Raw genomic sequence first — 15,877 nt, 5'->3', positions numbered from 1 at the left:
CGGAACTTTATATTCTAATAGAATAAAAGTTGTAGGATACTTTTGTTTAATAAATGTTATTAAGACTTGTATCACATAAAATTAATTTGCTTTTATTAAACAAAACTAAGACACTTTTTTATTTTCTTCGGACATTTTTTGTTTCTTTATGATTTCCTGTTTAAACAGAACTTAAGAAAACCAAAAGAAGCAATCTGTTATGCATTCCAGTATAGCAAACATAACTTTCTTTAATTATTATTCGCTTTACCAAAAATAACACATTGATACATTCTTGGTAACAATTAATTTGTTTATTATGAAACCAATTTATTCAGCATAATGCGTAACAGAAATACTTTAAATTAAAAAAGTTACAAATACTTCAATAAGTCATTGTATTTACTGTAACCGAATGTCCCATGATGATATATATATGTACAATATATATGATGAGTGAAATTAGAGTAGTACGTTCATTAGTTTATAAAATCCTACCTAAAAGAAACGAAACTAATTATCGAAGTTTCACATTGAAATTGGTTTATAATCCTATGCACGTGTATACCTAAAAATGTAGAAAAATGTTGAATCAATTTAGTTAAAATCAAAGAGATCTCTTTCTAGAACTATGGACAAATAAATTTAGAAACACATAACTCAAATATTATAAATCGTAATTACAATTTGTATTTAACATTTTAATTGCTACACATTTAGGTTACCTATCAATCGAGCAACATCGTGTTTTTCATCTAGTGAAGAATCCTACAAATTATACATAGGTAATTATATGTCAGTATATAACCTAAATATTACATCTTAACCAGAGGAATTTGATGTGTAGTATAAATTTTTATATCGATTAATATTTCAATTATTATTCCATTTATTTAACTAAGCCCATCTTTTTAGCTTCCACTTCGTATATCAATAACCTCCACATTTTAACTACAAACACTTCTGCTTCTTCGTCTAATACCTGAAACATACAGCATTGCATTATAAGATTAGACATCTTTTAATACGAATCGATAATCCTTTTTTATAATAATTAATTACCATCTGTACATCATCAAGTATACCCTGAGGTGAGCTGCCAGCCATTACTTTACTACAAATAAAATCCACTAACGTAGGTTCAGGTTCCCCAATATATTCAATAATCTTCTTATTAATCCATGGCCTTATCCTCTTTTCCATTAACGTCTAACAGGAGAAATAAAAGAATATTACATAACAATAATATATAAATATAATAAATAATTCAAGCCAAAATAAGCGAAAAACATTACTCACATTATCTATTACAGCCCAATCGAGTTGGTATCCAAATAAAGCGTTCTTATCTGTAGGAATCTTATCAATAAGGGACTTTATATGCTTTCGTTTCTCTTCTTGACTCTTTGTACTTTCTTCTTTGCCTGGTTTAGGAGCCTCCTCTGTAGATTTCTTCTTTTTGTCTTCGCCATAATCTGCAACAAATGTTCACATGAAAATTATATATATATAGATCTCTCTAGATATACAGTTCGCTTCTCACGTCTATAGTGGCAACTAACAAACTAAAAATGCATAAGAGCAAACGGAGGCGTCTTATTTATAATTAGCATTGAATACAATTTACCTAAAGGAACTAGTTTACGCTTCTTTGCATTATTAGCACCATCATCGTCATCATCATTATTAAACACATCCTTCACGTCGATCCGACCTTTCTTTCTCGTTTGATTCGCTGGTTGTGAATTAACATTAACAGCTGTGCTAGGACTAGCTGGAGTTTTGTTACCAACACCGTGATCACCACCACGATTACCTCCACTTCCCATAGCAAACGGCACAAAATTACCTAAAATAAAATAAACATGACATGCAAACAAGATTTCTTGTCATATCCATAAAAAGAAAACGTTGTCCAATGTACTCACTACTGCTCGTTTTTTCTGGTTCACTAACAAGGGACATACGAGAATCTTCGTCTAATGTGGGTGGAATGGACTGAGTTGAAGGTGTAACTGTTTGATGAGGAGGTGACGATCTCGTACATTTCACACTTTCTCTGTCTGCCTCTACAACTTCCTCATTTTCCTCGCCGTCATGATGATGATTCTGATGATGACGATGATGTCTTCGATGATGATGGTGGTGTCGCGGTGGTGTCCTAGATGGTGCTTCCGTCTGAGATGCGTCATCAAATTGCACGCACTCGTCACTATCACTCTCTATAGGTTCAGTTTCTATAGGTGGCATAATTTCTTTTTCTTTTTTTACTACTTTTTCATCTTCTTCGTCAATTATTGTAATTACAGGTTTAGGCTTGTACTGTTCTTCTCTTTCAGCTTTTAACTGAAACAAAATAATTTTAAAATAACTGTACACACTAAAATGATCAAACAAATAAACGACACATTTTAACATACATTCTTTTAGAAATTTCCAACTATAAATAAAAATAGAAATCCATACTTCGGTTACTTCCGAGCTATGTATAATACTACATAAAAGTATTTTACCCTTTCAAATTCTGCCGCTGGATCTGGATGAGAGGCATCAGCATAAAGTTTATCACGGAGACGTTGAAGCTCCTGACGCTCAGCACAACGGTCCCGCGAATCTGCTTCCGCTTCGAGTGCTCTCTCTTCCAAACGACGCGACAGTTCTTTGCCTTTATAGTATTTAGCGTCATCTCTATCATCATCATAATCTTCAAGGAATTCTTTCAATCGTTTTGCCTCTCTTTCACGTGCCTCCCGTTTCCCGCGACGCTTTTCCGCTTCCTTTTCATATTCCTTTTGTTTGCGACGTTCTCGCGTCTCCCATGCTCTCAGACGCTCTTGGTAAGCAGCCTCCTTTTCTCGTGCTCTTCTTTCATTTTTCTTCCTTTCCTTAGCTTCTTCCTCTTCTTCCCTTTCACGCATTATTTCCCTTTCAGTCTTCCTCGCTTCTTCTCGTTCACGTTCTCTCTCTCGTTCCCTATCTCTTTCCCTTTCTCTTTCTCTTTCCCGTTCTCTATCTCTTTCACGTTCTCGTTCACGCTCCCTCTCACGGTCACGATCTCTTTCTCGTTCCCTCTCTCGGTCTCTATCTCTATCTCTGTCTCTATCACGATCTCTATCATTCCTTTGACGGTCTCTGTCTCGTTCTTTAGATCTTAGTGATAACACACAGTACATGTATATTGAAATTTTCTTATTTTCAAAATTACTTCAATAAATATTATTCTATAAAACTGTTACCTGGATTTAGACCGTCTTTTATCCCTTCTACTACTTCCTGTACTACTACTACGGCCCTTGTGAGACGTAGGACTACCAGGATCTTCTTGATCATCTTTAGCGTTGCTGCCATCTCGTCTATCCCGCCGTTCTTTTTCACGTTTTTCCCGTTCTTCTTTCTCTACTGCTTCTTTCTTCCGTTTCACTTGGGCCTTCTCCTCCTCCTGCTTCTATAAAACACAAAAACAGAAAAATTGGTGAGACTAAATAGTCAAAACAAATTTATTAGGCTGTGATAATAAAACGCAAAAAACTAGCAATCGTATTGTCCTGAGTTATAAAAATAAAAGGGTAGAATAAAAGGTTACTGTAAGTGTAAAGTTAGTTAATGTGTATAAAAAGTAATGATAATACCATTACACTATGACGGTGTAATATTATCAAATTTGTATGAAGTCAAAACAAATGTCCTCATGAATAAATATGTACATCTAAATATGCATATGTATATCTTAATAAGATATAATAATTTGTATTAAATATCCGCAGGAGCAGTACATGTTAAAAAAAACTATATAAATTTTTATTAATTAATACTGAAACATGGAACATATATATATATTGCCTTATACTGTACCACCATAAAATGATGAACTCTTATTACTCAGAACAAATGCTTTGCAAAACATTTTTTTGTTTTATTTTCAATTTCATTGCGACCATCTTATTATATAAGATTTATTGTTTAAATTTTGCATGAACAGTTTTAGTACTCGATGTTACCAATATTACAGTATTTAACGATTACTAGTTGCACAAAAATTAATCACATGTCAAATATCATAATTCTGTTCATCTCAATGTGGTATACTCACTCCACTGGAGCATGCTCGGTCAGCAGCATCTTACACGAAATCTTGTTTACATATCAATTACCTAAGTGCAGGTATAAATTTTGGAAACAAGCATAAGAAATTTCTTAAGCTCTACTTAAACTAAAAATACCTTAATACTAACAGATGCATCGTAGAGGCCACCCAATGTACTTACAACATTGCAAATGTGCCTGTAAATCAATAGTGTCTAAAACTATGTAAGTCTAAGAGTCGAACGGGTGAATATTTAGATTTCTTGTCAATACTCAATAATTATTAGAAAGTATTATACCAATCAGAAGCGGAGTCATCACGAAGAAGGGATTCCACCAAAACATCTTTCACTTTTGCCAAGAAACAGTCACGCGTCTGTCAACTTTGTTTTCTTCTGGCTATGCAGCTGATGCAGCAAACTGTTGGATATCAAATGCACAATAGTTTGCCCACCCTTATCGTCCCGTATTATCAACGTAACGTCATAGAAATAAATTAATATGGTTCATCCTTATTTGATACAATAATAATAGCAATGGATTACTGCTTGGAAAGCCTTCCAATATAGACTTAAACAATCGACAGTTCATTGAACATCTTACATTCGCTCATCAAAATTTTTATTGAAAGCTAAATTAGTACATAAAAATGATAATACTCTTTTCATAAAAAAATTAATGAGAATATAGATGTAGTAAACAAGAAAAAGCATATCTAAAATATCTTGTGCGACGTGCTTTTTCTTAAATTTTTATAATTGAATGTCCATACAGTAACCCATACTCTTTTAAACTAATAAGGATAGAGTAACTGAGTGCATAAAAATAGATGCACATATGAGGAGAAACAGACTGTTGAAACATGAAACATCAGTGGTCATAGGTATTCAGATGGGCAGTTCACTAACAAAACTACAAGAACCGAATGATTGTGTTGGCTCATGGTTGTGGAGTTTACTCACGGTGTGAAGTTGACTTGGTCAGTCAGTGTGGTGGTACCGGAGAATGGAGGAGCGCGCACCTAGGTACTACATGTCTGATCGAGACGCTGACAGAAGCTGTTTACACAAAATAAAGACAACAACTGAACAGTCGCCATTGTGATGACAAAATCATTTCATTGTGTGTAGGATTCAGAAAGTCTCGATCCTATCAATAATCTATTTAGAAGTACATTATAAAGTATGTCAGCGTCAAATTTCTTTGAACAAAATTATATTTTTTATCAATCCTAGGCAGTGCATAAAAACAATTGGAACGGCAATTCACTGACCTTCTATATACGAGTACTAGACTGCTAAACAACATCAATACAAATAAAACAGCACATTATCATTATTATTATTTTTGATAATCAGAAAAATAGATAAACAGATAACAGATAAAGATATTCAATAAAAGAACTACCTTAAAATTTGTTCTTAAAAACAATAACTAATACATATCATTTGTGTTAACAATATATTTCAAACAAATATGAAATATAAAGCCTTCCAACTCTTTTTACTTTTATTTCCTTATATCCTAGTTTAAATATTACAGAAACATTAATATATAATGTTTTTTGGAAATTATAGAAAAGATAACTGTTCAAATATTTTCAATTCAGTTTTGAGTACTGTAAAGAAAAATTACATTTTATAAAAAAAACTCTTATATAAAATACTTTCTGTAAAAAATTCAAAAAGTACATTTTTATAAAAATACTAGTGTTAGCAGTTTAGCACAATAAGTATAGAAGCAGATAAAGAAATTTGATTGTATAGAATAAATTATACTCAATATACAATAATACAGTGCTATTAGAAACGAAGAAATATTTGCGACGAGATAAGAAAATGGAGTTCCAAGAGACAAAATTATTGGCTACATGATGTCAGCATGTTGTAGAGTTATGAGATTCTCCCGTCTTAAGATTGCACATTTCTTGTTTTTCATGTTTTGTTGGTTGGATATACTCTGACTTACCGACGAGGCTGCAGCTGCCTGCGAAAATACGAGGGATGTGCTGTGATTGACTCCCTTCAGAGCCAATGAGTGAGTGAAAGAGTGGTCCCCACACACAGCATTCCTAGGCGTGTGCGTTTGCTGTGTGCGACGCACGCTGCCTGTTATTATAATTATAGCAACGAGTCACGGCTCCAATTATTTAGAGCTAACATAGCACACACGCACTTTATCACAAAATACTTAAAAACTATACTTTATAACTATACACATGTAATTCTCTCTTTTGCTTGCCCAAATGTATTATTTAATTTTTTACATGTATGCTGTGAATTTAATCAGTAATTGTCCAATACCAATTACAAACATAATCGCAATACATTTCATTATATTACTCAAATTATGAAAATATTTGTGTTATGCTCAAATTTTACCAATTTTAAATAAATATTAAAATCGTTCATCGGGAAGTCAGGCGTTAATTTTAAATGAAATTCTAAAAACAAATTTTGAATAAAGATAAAAGGTGATATCAATTTTTTTGAATACAAGTACTTTTTAAAGTCCATAAATAACATTTAAAAACAGCCATTTTGTAATACATTGGTACTTTTTCCTACTTTGTAAAAAGAATAATTTTGATTTTTCTTTAACCAAATAAATAAAATAATAATAAATTTGTTCTAATGTTCTGTGAAAGTAATAGAATAAAATCTACAAAGTATTACAAACATATTCTTAAACATATTTTAGTAAACCAACATTTACACAATTTAACTATTCACGTTTATGCAACAAATATAAAAATGAAATCAAAAATATGAAATAATAAAGTATAAAGTAAAATCACATTTTCATAAAAAATTAGACAAAAATTATGAAATGTACTAAATTTTATATGCAAAGTCATTCTATACAGATTAGAATACAACAAGATTTTATCAAGACTATATTTCTTTTTTAATATGTTATAGAATAATGTTTATAATGCTTCGTAAAAGAATTCGCATGATTGGTGACAACAGTTTTATAGTAATTCTTAACATCCGTAAACCTAACTTTTTCCAAATTCAGTACCCAATCCTATCAGACCACACAATTCAGAATACCTTCTAAGATTTTGGTATATCACATCCGATAATATGACCAAAAAGAAGGGCAGAAAAATAGGTGTAATATAAGAAGAATATTAAAGTAAATATGAAAATAATTACCTTCATAACTTCCCTGAATTTTCCAATTTCTCGTGTAATCAAGTCTCTTTTACTTTCTTCTATTTCTGCATCATCCAAGTTCAAGGATTTTGCAACCATTTTTGTTTGATGTTCCTCTATTATATGTAATTAAAGAAATGCTTTATTAGTTCCTTAATGAACTTCATAAAATATTGTAGCAGAATAAATGCATTACCAGGAGCAACTTGAGCCATTTCCAAATCAGTGGCATGTTCAGCTATTATTTGATTTATACGTGCTAGTGCATCTGCGTCCACTACCCTCATTCCCTCATCCATATAATCTTCACCTTCTTCTCCTTCAGCTCCTTCAGTAGATGTTTCATCCTGCAAAGGGGACTGACCCCCTCTTAATTTTTTTCTTCTTTCCGCTACAATAATCCAAAATAACATATAAGATATATAACAAACTTATCAAACTATTATAATCTTCTACACTTCCAATTTTACCTTTAAATTGATCCAAAACAACTTTAGCTTTTGCATCAACTTTTACAACAAGTTTTTTTGTGCCTATTTCCATGTCATGAAGTAATCTAACTGCTCTGAGACCTGCATCAGGACCTGCATATTCACAAAATCCAAATGCTTGGACTCTCTTCCATGAAAGGACATGGCCACATGCACCCAGAATATGTCGAATCATCACATCAGGTGCTCTGTCCATAATGTTACCAATAAAGACAGTAACTGGTGGACCAGATTCTCTCTCACGCCGACGATTATTGTCATGACGATTCTGGTTACGTGCATACCGTACAGCTGGAGCTGAGGTCTGCATCGCAGATACGGGTGTTGGAATCATCTATGTTTTATAAATGGTAGGTTTCTTAATAATACACATCTCTACTCATGCAGAATCCAGAACCTCCCCTCCCCCTAATAGCGCATTATTTTGTTTCTCTTTATTTTAGTATTTCTTATCACAGTATGATATCATGCAAGCATTGAATATGAAAGTGTTAAAATAAATATTGGTATCAGAAACACAACAGTAGATAATACATATAAATGAATGCGCAACATAAAATAAATGCATTAGCACACATAAAACTTTCTGACTGTGATATTATTAGTAGCATTTATTAAAATAAGCTATTAAAAATTTACATTATTTCCTATTTAATACATTAATTAGCTCACACTGAGTTGTTTGTATCAAAGAATACATGCTCTTCCTCTTTCATTTTTTAACGTAACTAAAAATATGTTGTTTGTCGACAAAAATTAATTTTAATATGTTATACTATGTAAAGCTTTTAAATTAGTGCACAATTACTAATAACGTGCAACAATTTTGAATTACATTTATTCGTATTGTCGATTATAAATTAAAGTGAACACAAGAAAAATATTAGAAAAATACTATTAGCGACATATAATACAAAATTTTTTTTTATGCTATACTACTATATAAATATGAAAATATTAATAATAAACATATTGAAACTTTGATGGTGATAAAATAATGTAATATAAAATAATGTACCAGATGTGTAACAACATATAACAAGTGAGAAAGATGTCCAAAAGGCAAACTGAAATGATTGTCCAAGAGCTTATAAAAATAGACATGCTCAAAATATTGAAATGACAATTTGTTTATTTACTTACATGCGCCATAGGCATTACACCACCTATAATTGGCGGAGGTGCACCAACAATGTAAGGCATAGGTGGCATGCCTGGTATTCCCATTGGAGGTTGGCCAGGATAAGACATTTCTTATTTTAATTAGTACTATGGCAGTGCTCTCACTAAAAAATGTAATACAGTACATTAATATTTATTGACAATGTAAAGTACATCAATTTAATTCTATATTTAAGAATATCAAATTTAGTGAATATAATGTTACACTTAGTCATTTATATTACAAGAATTAAATATCTCATTGATAATTTAAAAAATTTATATACTTGTCATTAGTAATGTATCATTATAATTTATACAGAATGATATACACACAATATTTGGATACTATGAAATATAAAATTTTTATAAAACCTCAAGAGCTTATTAGTTACTGATAAATTATAAATTATATTACCATGTGATGATTATAAAATTGTTAGGTTAATTAAAAATCAATAGTAGTAAAGGTCAATTTTGTTAACAATATTACTAATATTGCTATAAATTAACTGTAAAGGATATTATAAGAAAAATATGTCAATTATAATTTATACATAAAATATGAATATATAAACGTGAAAAAAAACATTTTGTAGGAACATTTTGTAAAATTTTTTGCAAATATTTACTGAATGACAATCTTTCATATGCATTAATTTTTCTGACGTGTAATGAAATATACGTAGCAATTTGATATCAATGTTAAATTTTATATTTAAGTACTTAAATTTGACTACTTATTTTAAAAAATTATCAATACGTTAAGTTGTTCTAAAAAAGAATAAATTTCTTTTAATAAAAGTTACAGATGCCAGACAAGACATTAATGGATGCTTTGCTATTCTAACCGTTAAATAATTTCAACAAAGAACTAATTCTATACTTACATAATATATTTGAAAACAGAACCAACACATTAATCATCGCTTTAAAAAACTTTATGTCATTATCTAAAGACTATAAAGTCGAAAAGACGTTTCACTAAATACACCAACTTCCACTTTCACAATCGTTCAGCTGGTAATCACTTCTTTTCGTCCATTACGGCTTCACGCGCTGTTCACTTCTAGAAGGCTATGGTTGATGGTATATTTCCCGTGTGTTCATCAATACATTATAAAAGTACCACATCTTACATTATTTATTTTAATCAGTAAAATATAAAATTTAGAGACTCTTATATTTATAAATTATAGTTTAAATAAAATCACATTGCAACAATATCTGTGCAAAATACATAATTGAATTATTAATTATTCGACATTTGTCGAACACCCTTCTATGTACTTTATATATCTTATGGATTTTGAATTTAGATATTACATGTTTTTACTATAAATAATACGTGGTATTGTACTGTTGAAAAGTGCAAAAATATTAATATGTAGTAATTAAAAGTATATATTCATTATTTATTAGTTTACTAATAACAATTGATTTTATTGTAATTTGAAACTATCCTACTCCTTAGTAAAAAATATTAATAAAAGACACTAGCAATAAATCTATATTTACATTAGAATATGTATCAAATGATATAAGTTATTACATTTAATGTTAACAAAGAATCACAGAAATTTTTAAGTTACATGGAAGTAAGGCATTCTTACATTCTGCGTTGCATAGTTCTTTATTTGTAGATAATAAAAATATGCTAAAACACGGAAGATTATTAAATAACGTTAAATTATTAACAATTTACACAATAGTTTTACGAAGAAAATATGCTGGAAAAGTATAAACAATCACTTCATAAAATTATTACTTACCACCAATTACAATGTGGATTCAATGGAAACTAGTATATATATACAAGTTATAAAATCTGGACACATCATTTTTCATTCTGCAATCTAGCGTAACAAAGTAATATAAACATAACGAGTTCATTACATCAATAAACTTATTGTAAACAGAAAATCTAAACGTACACATCTTTATGTTTTTCACTGACTGTTAAAATAGAAAACCATTTGAAAGTGTTAAACGCCCTCTACATTTGGTCGGCATTCCGTTAAACCCTTCAGTTTGTGAAATGGCAGTGTGATGCATTCTTAAGTTGAGTGAAGTGAATTTCATGGGGATAGATTGATAGAATTTCAAAATATAACAAAGTAATATGGTAAACTATTAAAAACGCCAATGTGTAAAACAATTAATTACGCTGTATACAATGCCATCTAATCCGTTTTTTAAAATACGAGAGCTACAATGAGACAATACTTTCGCCTTTTATTACTATGTAGTTAACTATTTTGGTTGACAATGAGATATAGAATCCTGAAAATTGGATTTTTTTTTAGTATAGTCTGATCGGAATAAAAACAAAATTGTATTAAGAAGCATTATTGTGAACTGTACGTAAATTGATGTGAAAATATAAAAAATGTTGTGACCAGTTTCTACAATAATGTCCGCATAATTTATATTTATTAGATAACCCCATTTCAAAAAATTTAAATAATACATTTACTACTGTATTATACCGGTCGTTGATACGTGAGCAGTTAATGTTTATAATGCGTTAAAACATAAAGTGTGAAATGAATTTTAGTTATCATTTAAGTAGGAAAATAAATATTTATTGAAGTTACATACCATGTAAGTATTGCATTACGTTTTATACGTTCTTATATTTTGTTATTATTACTGCATAGTAATAAAGATATTTAATTACTATGTAATTTTTAATGAGTATAATATAATTACATTTGATTAGGATGCTAAGCAAACAATGAACTTACAAGTACAAAATATAAAACCATATTCTTCGATATATATATGTCATGCTTGATTCAACGTTTTATTTAAAAAATGTGTAATTATTAGTTACATATACATATAAATCTTTAAATCATTTACGAGTCGCAAATAACCAATGTATGTCATTTTTCTCATTTCAATGCACTGCTACTTGCTTTATAACATACTTTTTGGTGAACTTTTATATTGTATGTATATATATTATACAGTATGCAATGTAATAAATCTATAATAAAATATTAAGGACAAATGAAACTTATCTGACATAAATTATTGTGAATATATAATAACAGATATAGGAATCATATAATCGTATATGATAATAAAATACGTTTTATATAACTGATTGTATAGTGATAATGGCACCAAAACGAGCTGAAGAAATTCATGTAAAAAGAGTAGCAGCTTTGGGTTGTAAGTTACCTGATGAATTACCAGAAGGAGAAATATTGACCGATATTACCCAAAATAAATGGAAACTAGGAAGAACAATTGGATATGGCGGATTTGGCGATATATATTTAGGTAATATCTTTTATAGTTTTTAGTTTTACATATAGAAAATTTTAGTCAAATTTAGTTACTTATAGAAAATTTTTGAATTGTTTTGAATTGAAATATATATATAACTCGTTTTATATATACTTGAAATATTTTATCCATTGCTTATATTATTTGACTTCATCTGTAAATCTGCCACTTTCTTTATTGCAGCATCAAAAGATATTGATGCTCCAGTAAGGCAGGATGCAAAATATGTTATAAAAATTGAACCACATAATAATGGTCCACTGTTTGTTGAAATGAATTTTTATATAAGAGCAGCCCGTAAAGAAATGAGTAAGTTAATGTTTTATATATAATATATTTATATTTTTTACTTATCTCCCTTCTCTATCTTATTTATATCTCTTTATTGTTCATTATAGTTGAAAACTGGTGCAAATCACAAGGAAAAAGACAAATAGGTGTTCCAACATATGAAGGATCTGGCTCTCATATATATGGAGGCCAAAAATACAGGTTTTTAGTAATTCCAAGATATGGTGTAGATATTGGAAAATTGTTTCTGACAAATGGACGAAAATTGCCTATGAAACTTGTTAATAAATTAACTGTTCAGATGGTATTCAATTATTAACAAAATGAAATTTGTATTTAAAGTGAAATTTGATATTCTATTCAACTTATGTTCCTTTTAATCATTATAGCTGGATGCACTTGAATATATTCACAGTCGAGGATATGCTCATGCAGATATTAAGGGATCAAATATTTTATTATCTTTATGCAAAGAAGGCGAAAATACACAACAATCTAAAGCATATTTAGTTGATTATGGACTAGCCTATCGTTTTCGTACAGGATCAGGTATTCATAAGCCTTTTGTTCATGATGAAAGAAGAGCACACGAAGGGACATTAGAATTTACATCTCGAGATGCACATCATGGAAGTAAGTTTTAAATATATTATAAAAAATCTTTTACTAAATATCATACCAAATTATATTATATCTTACAAATCTCATTGTAGCTCATTCAAGAAGGGGAGATTTAGAAACATTAGGATACAATATATTGCAGTGGTTGTGTGGTAGATTACCTTGGGAAAAAGAAAATGACACTGTACCATCAATGATGGATCCAGATGATGTTCATGCACAGAAAGAAATTTTACTTTCAAATTTGCCATTATTTATGGATAAATGTTTTCCTTCCAAAAAGAAACCACCACCTCGTAAGTTCCAAATTCTTATATAAAAGATGGAAAAATATTTTGAATTTTAATTTCATTTTATTTGATTTTAATAGTTCAAGCATAGACACTGCTTGGTTAAACATAACAACACACAATTGTTCTTTTAGCAACAAATCTTAACATATAAATGTTAATATTAACATTTCTTTCCAGCTGCCATTGTGGAATACATGAAGTATATCACTGAATTAGGATTTGAAACCAAGCCTAATTATTCTTACCTGCGTAGTTTGTTTCAATCTGGTTCCAATCAGAAAAATGATGTTCCCACGTGTTTATATCGTGTAAGAGAATCTAATGAAAATATTTCTTTTCCTATATCTTTCAAACGACCATATTTGAGAGAAAGAAAACCCTGTAGACCAGTTAATGGCGAGGTAAATACTAAATTTTATTATTTTACAGTTTTTAAAGTTTTTATATTAGTTTAAATGGTAATAAACATTATTACTTCTAGATTCGTATTACACGAAATACACAACCTAAATATCCAGTAGAGAGGAAAGAATTTTGTTGGGAGGCAGTATTAGCATTACATCCTGACAAACTAGCAAAACTTACTCTGCAACCTCCACCTTCACCACTTACACCGCCACCATCGCCACCACCTCCATCATTACCTACATATGCCATGTTGAACGTAATTCAGAGAATGAAAGAAAAACAGTCCGGCTCATTTCGACATAAAACATTTCCAAAATCTTCAGAGTAAGTATAATAATTAATTTTCAAAATTATTGTAGCGTAAGATGTTAAATATACTTTCCAATCATATTTTTTTTTACAATTAGAGACCTTAAAGCGAAATGGATGACTCCTGCAATGGAAGAAGTAGTTCAGTTAAGGAAAAAAACTTCAACGTTACCCATGTCGTCGTCTAAAACGTCACCCCGTTTGACACGTTCGCGAGTGGCCCAACTGAAACGTATGAGACACCTTTATTTGTGTTAACGTAAAATACATTTAACATATAAGAATATAAATTTTAATTAAACTACATTTATCCACAGGACTCGGAAATAAAAAATCTTACAAAAAAAAGATGCTAACAAAAGAAGAAAAAGTTCATCATCATAAATAGGATTGATTTTTTATTATCGTTTTAGTTCTCATTCCTCGGACAATGAAATCACCAGCAAGTAGTTTTCTAATTAAAAGGTGTATAATTAAGTATTATTCTCAATTTGTTTATTTAGATTTTATAATAATATACTCTTAATGTTCCTGTAAAGAGGAAAAATTTCTAGACAATGTCTTGGGTGTCTAATACACCTATTTTTGTAAGACTGCTTTATGATTATAATTTGTTATTGAATTAATATAAGATTTTTTAAAAACAATTGTATAGCGAACAAATAATGATGAACAGTTGAGGTATTAATTATACAAATTACACTGCTTCCTCTTAGGAATATAATTTCAATATAACTGAAATGCAATGCGATTGTAGCCAGTAACGGAATATCACTGCTACTAAAAATACAGAGCATGTAAGTATTTAATAATTCTCATGATGAACATACGATCTGAAAATTAAACTAGATATACACCTAGACTGGATTTACCAAATGTTAAATCTTTTCCTAATTTTGCAAAATAGTTAACAAAAATTGTAATTTATACAAGTTATAACAAAATTACACTTTCTATATTAAAATAATGTATATACTCTAAAAATGTTCGAAACATTTATTTTGTTTTACTGTCATAATTATAAGTCCCATGTTTATGATTCAAATATCATGTTATACTTGTACATTATTAAAATAATTCAATAATTATTAATTAGATGACATTTCTAGTTTTTCTGGAAAAGAAGTGTAAAATTTGATATATTAGAAAAATGATGTAAATGATTCTATTAATGTCACATTATATATACAAATGTAAAACTCATAAATATTGCCGACAATATAAAATAATAGTATATTTCGGCTCAGTATAATGAAATGTAGTGAAGTATGTGTAAAGATAATTACTTTCGTAAGTTATTGAATCATTTTCAATAGACCAGTATTACAGTTAGAAGCTACTAACTGCTTATACATATATGCAATAGCATACGTTTGTTATTATATTTACACATTATAATCAATAAGAATGAGTGTGTAGTATAATTAGAAGAAATTATATTTTAATTCGTTTTTAGATTTTATACATAAAATAATTAAAAAGCACATATTTAAAGGTCAGTCCCTAGACTTGTATTTTACAACCCATCACGTAACATTATCTCATCATATTTTCTTATAATCTGGTATAATACATGTATAGAGAAAAATTCTTTTGCTGTAAGTTTGTAATAATATATTTGTATCTTCTTAAGTTACACGTACCTGTGCCACAAAAGCAGTGTTGTTAAAGACTTAAAAATGTATTGTAATTCAATAAATACACATGCATTTGTATTTTCTTCTATAATATTATAGTTTATGAAATTTTATCAATACAATTATAATTTTCCTTCAAGCAGGTA

General features: G+C 29.5%; 2 protein-coding genes across 4 annotated transcripts; one reads left to right on the top strand and one right to left on the bottom strand.

Moving 5' to 3' along the window:
- Positions 1–360: 360 nt before the first annotated feature.
- On the bottom strand, positions 361–9,952 carry LOC116428175 (uncharacterized). 2 transcript variants are annotated; one of them, XM_031979490.1, is made up of 12 exons: positions 9,766–9,952; positions 8,858–9,000; positions 7,694–8,048; positions 7,420–7,614; positions 7,224–7,339; positions 3,216–3,424; positions 2,493–3,129; positions 1,908–2,325; positions 1,607–1,828; positions 1,279–1,454; positions 1,042–1,188; positions 361–961 (listed from the first exon to the last, which is right to left on the bottom strand). In XM_031979490.1, exons 2-12 carry the CDS (start codon positions 8,963–8,965, stop codon positions 869–871), a joined length of 2,676 nt encoding a protein of 891 aa, XP_031835350.1. In that variant the 5' UTR covers positions 8,966–9,000; positions 9,766–9,952; the 3' UTR covers positions 361–868. The 2 variants fall into 2 exon arrangements, with proteins under 2 accessions (XP_031835350.1, XP_076224490.1); XM_076368375.1 differs by having other exon boundaries at positions 7,694–8,018.
- A 775-nt stretch (positions 9,953–10,727) lies between these two features.
- LOC116428190 (serine/threonine-protein kinase VRK1) lies at positions 10,728–15,593 on the top strand. 2 transcript variants are annotated; one of them, XM_031979525.2, is made up of 11 exons: positions 10,728–11,235; positions 11,315–11,479; positions 11,996–12,166; positions 12,356–12,481; positions 12,571–12,767; positions 12,853–13,096; positions 13,177–13,380; positions 13,555–13,778; positions 13,859–14,109; positions 14,193–14,326; positions 14,412–15,593. In XM_031979525.2, the coding sequence occupies exons 3-11, from the start codon at positions 12,001–12,003 to the stop codon at positions 14,480–14,482; spliced, it is 1,617 nt and encodes a 538-aa protein (XP_031835385.1). In that variant the 5' UTR covers positions 10,728–11,235; positions 11,315–11,479; positions 11,996–12,000; the 3' UTR covers positions 14,483–15,593. The 2 variants fall into 2 exon arrangements, with proteins under 2 accessions (XP_031835385.1, XP_031835375.1); XM_031979515.2 differs by having other exon boundaries at positions 10,732–11,479.
- The last annotated feature ends 284 nt before the right edge of the window (positions 15,594–15,877 follow it).

This window comes from Nomia melanderi, chromosome 6 (assembly GCF_051020985.1).
Source record: "Nomia melanderi isolate GNS246 chromosome 6, iyNomMela1, whole genome shotgun sequence".
Classification (NCBI taxonomy): Eukaryota; Metazoa; Arthropoda; class Insecta; order Hymenoptera; family Halictidae; genus Nomia; species Nomia melanderi.
Note: the sequence above shows the minus strand (reverse complement) of the source record. Positions and strands in the feature narration are given on the sequence as shown.

Excerpts from the sequence above, each read along its gene's own strand:
- LOC116428175 (XM_031979490.1), bottom strand. The coding sequence starts at position 8,965 with ATGTCTTATCCTGGCCAACCTCCAATGGGAATACCAGGCATGCCACCT. Across the intron at positions 7,340-7,419 it reads AATGGCTCAAGTTGCTCCTG|AGGAACATCAAACAAAAATG; the intron begins GTAATGCATTTA and ends TACATATAATAG. Across the intron at positions 1,189-1,278 it reads ATTGGGCTGTAATAGATAAT|ACGTTAATGGAAAAGAGGAT; the intron begins GTGAGTAATGTT and ends TTCTCCTGTTAG.
- LOC116428190 (XM_031979525.2), top strand. The coding sequence starts at position 12,001 with ATGGCACCAAAACGAGCTGAAGAAATTCATGTAAAAAGAGTAGCAGCT. Across the intron at positions 12,167-12,355 it reads ATTTGGCGATATATATTTAG|CATCAAAAGATATTGATGCT; the intron begins GTAATATCTTTT and ends TCTTTATTGCAG. Across the intron at positions 13,097-13,176 it reads TCGAGATGCACATCATGGAA|CTCATTCAAGAAGGGGAGAT; the intron begins GTAAGTTTTAAA and ends ATCTCATTGTAG.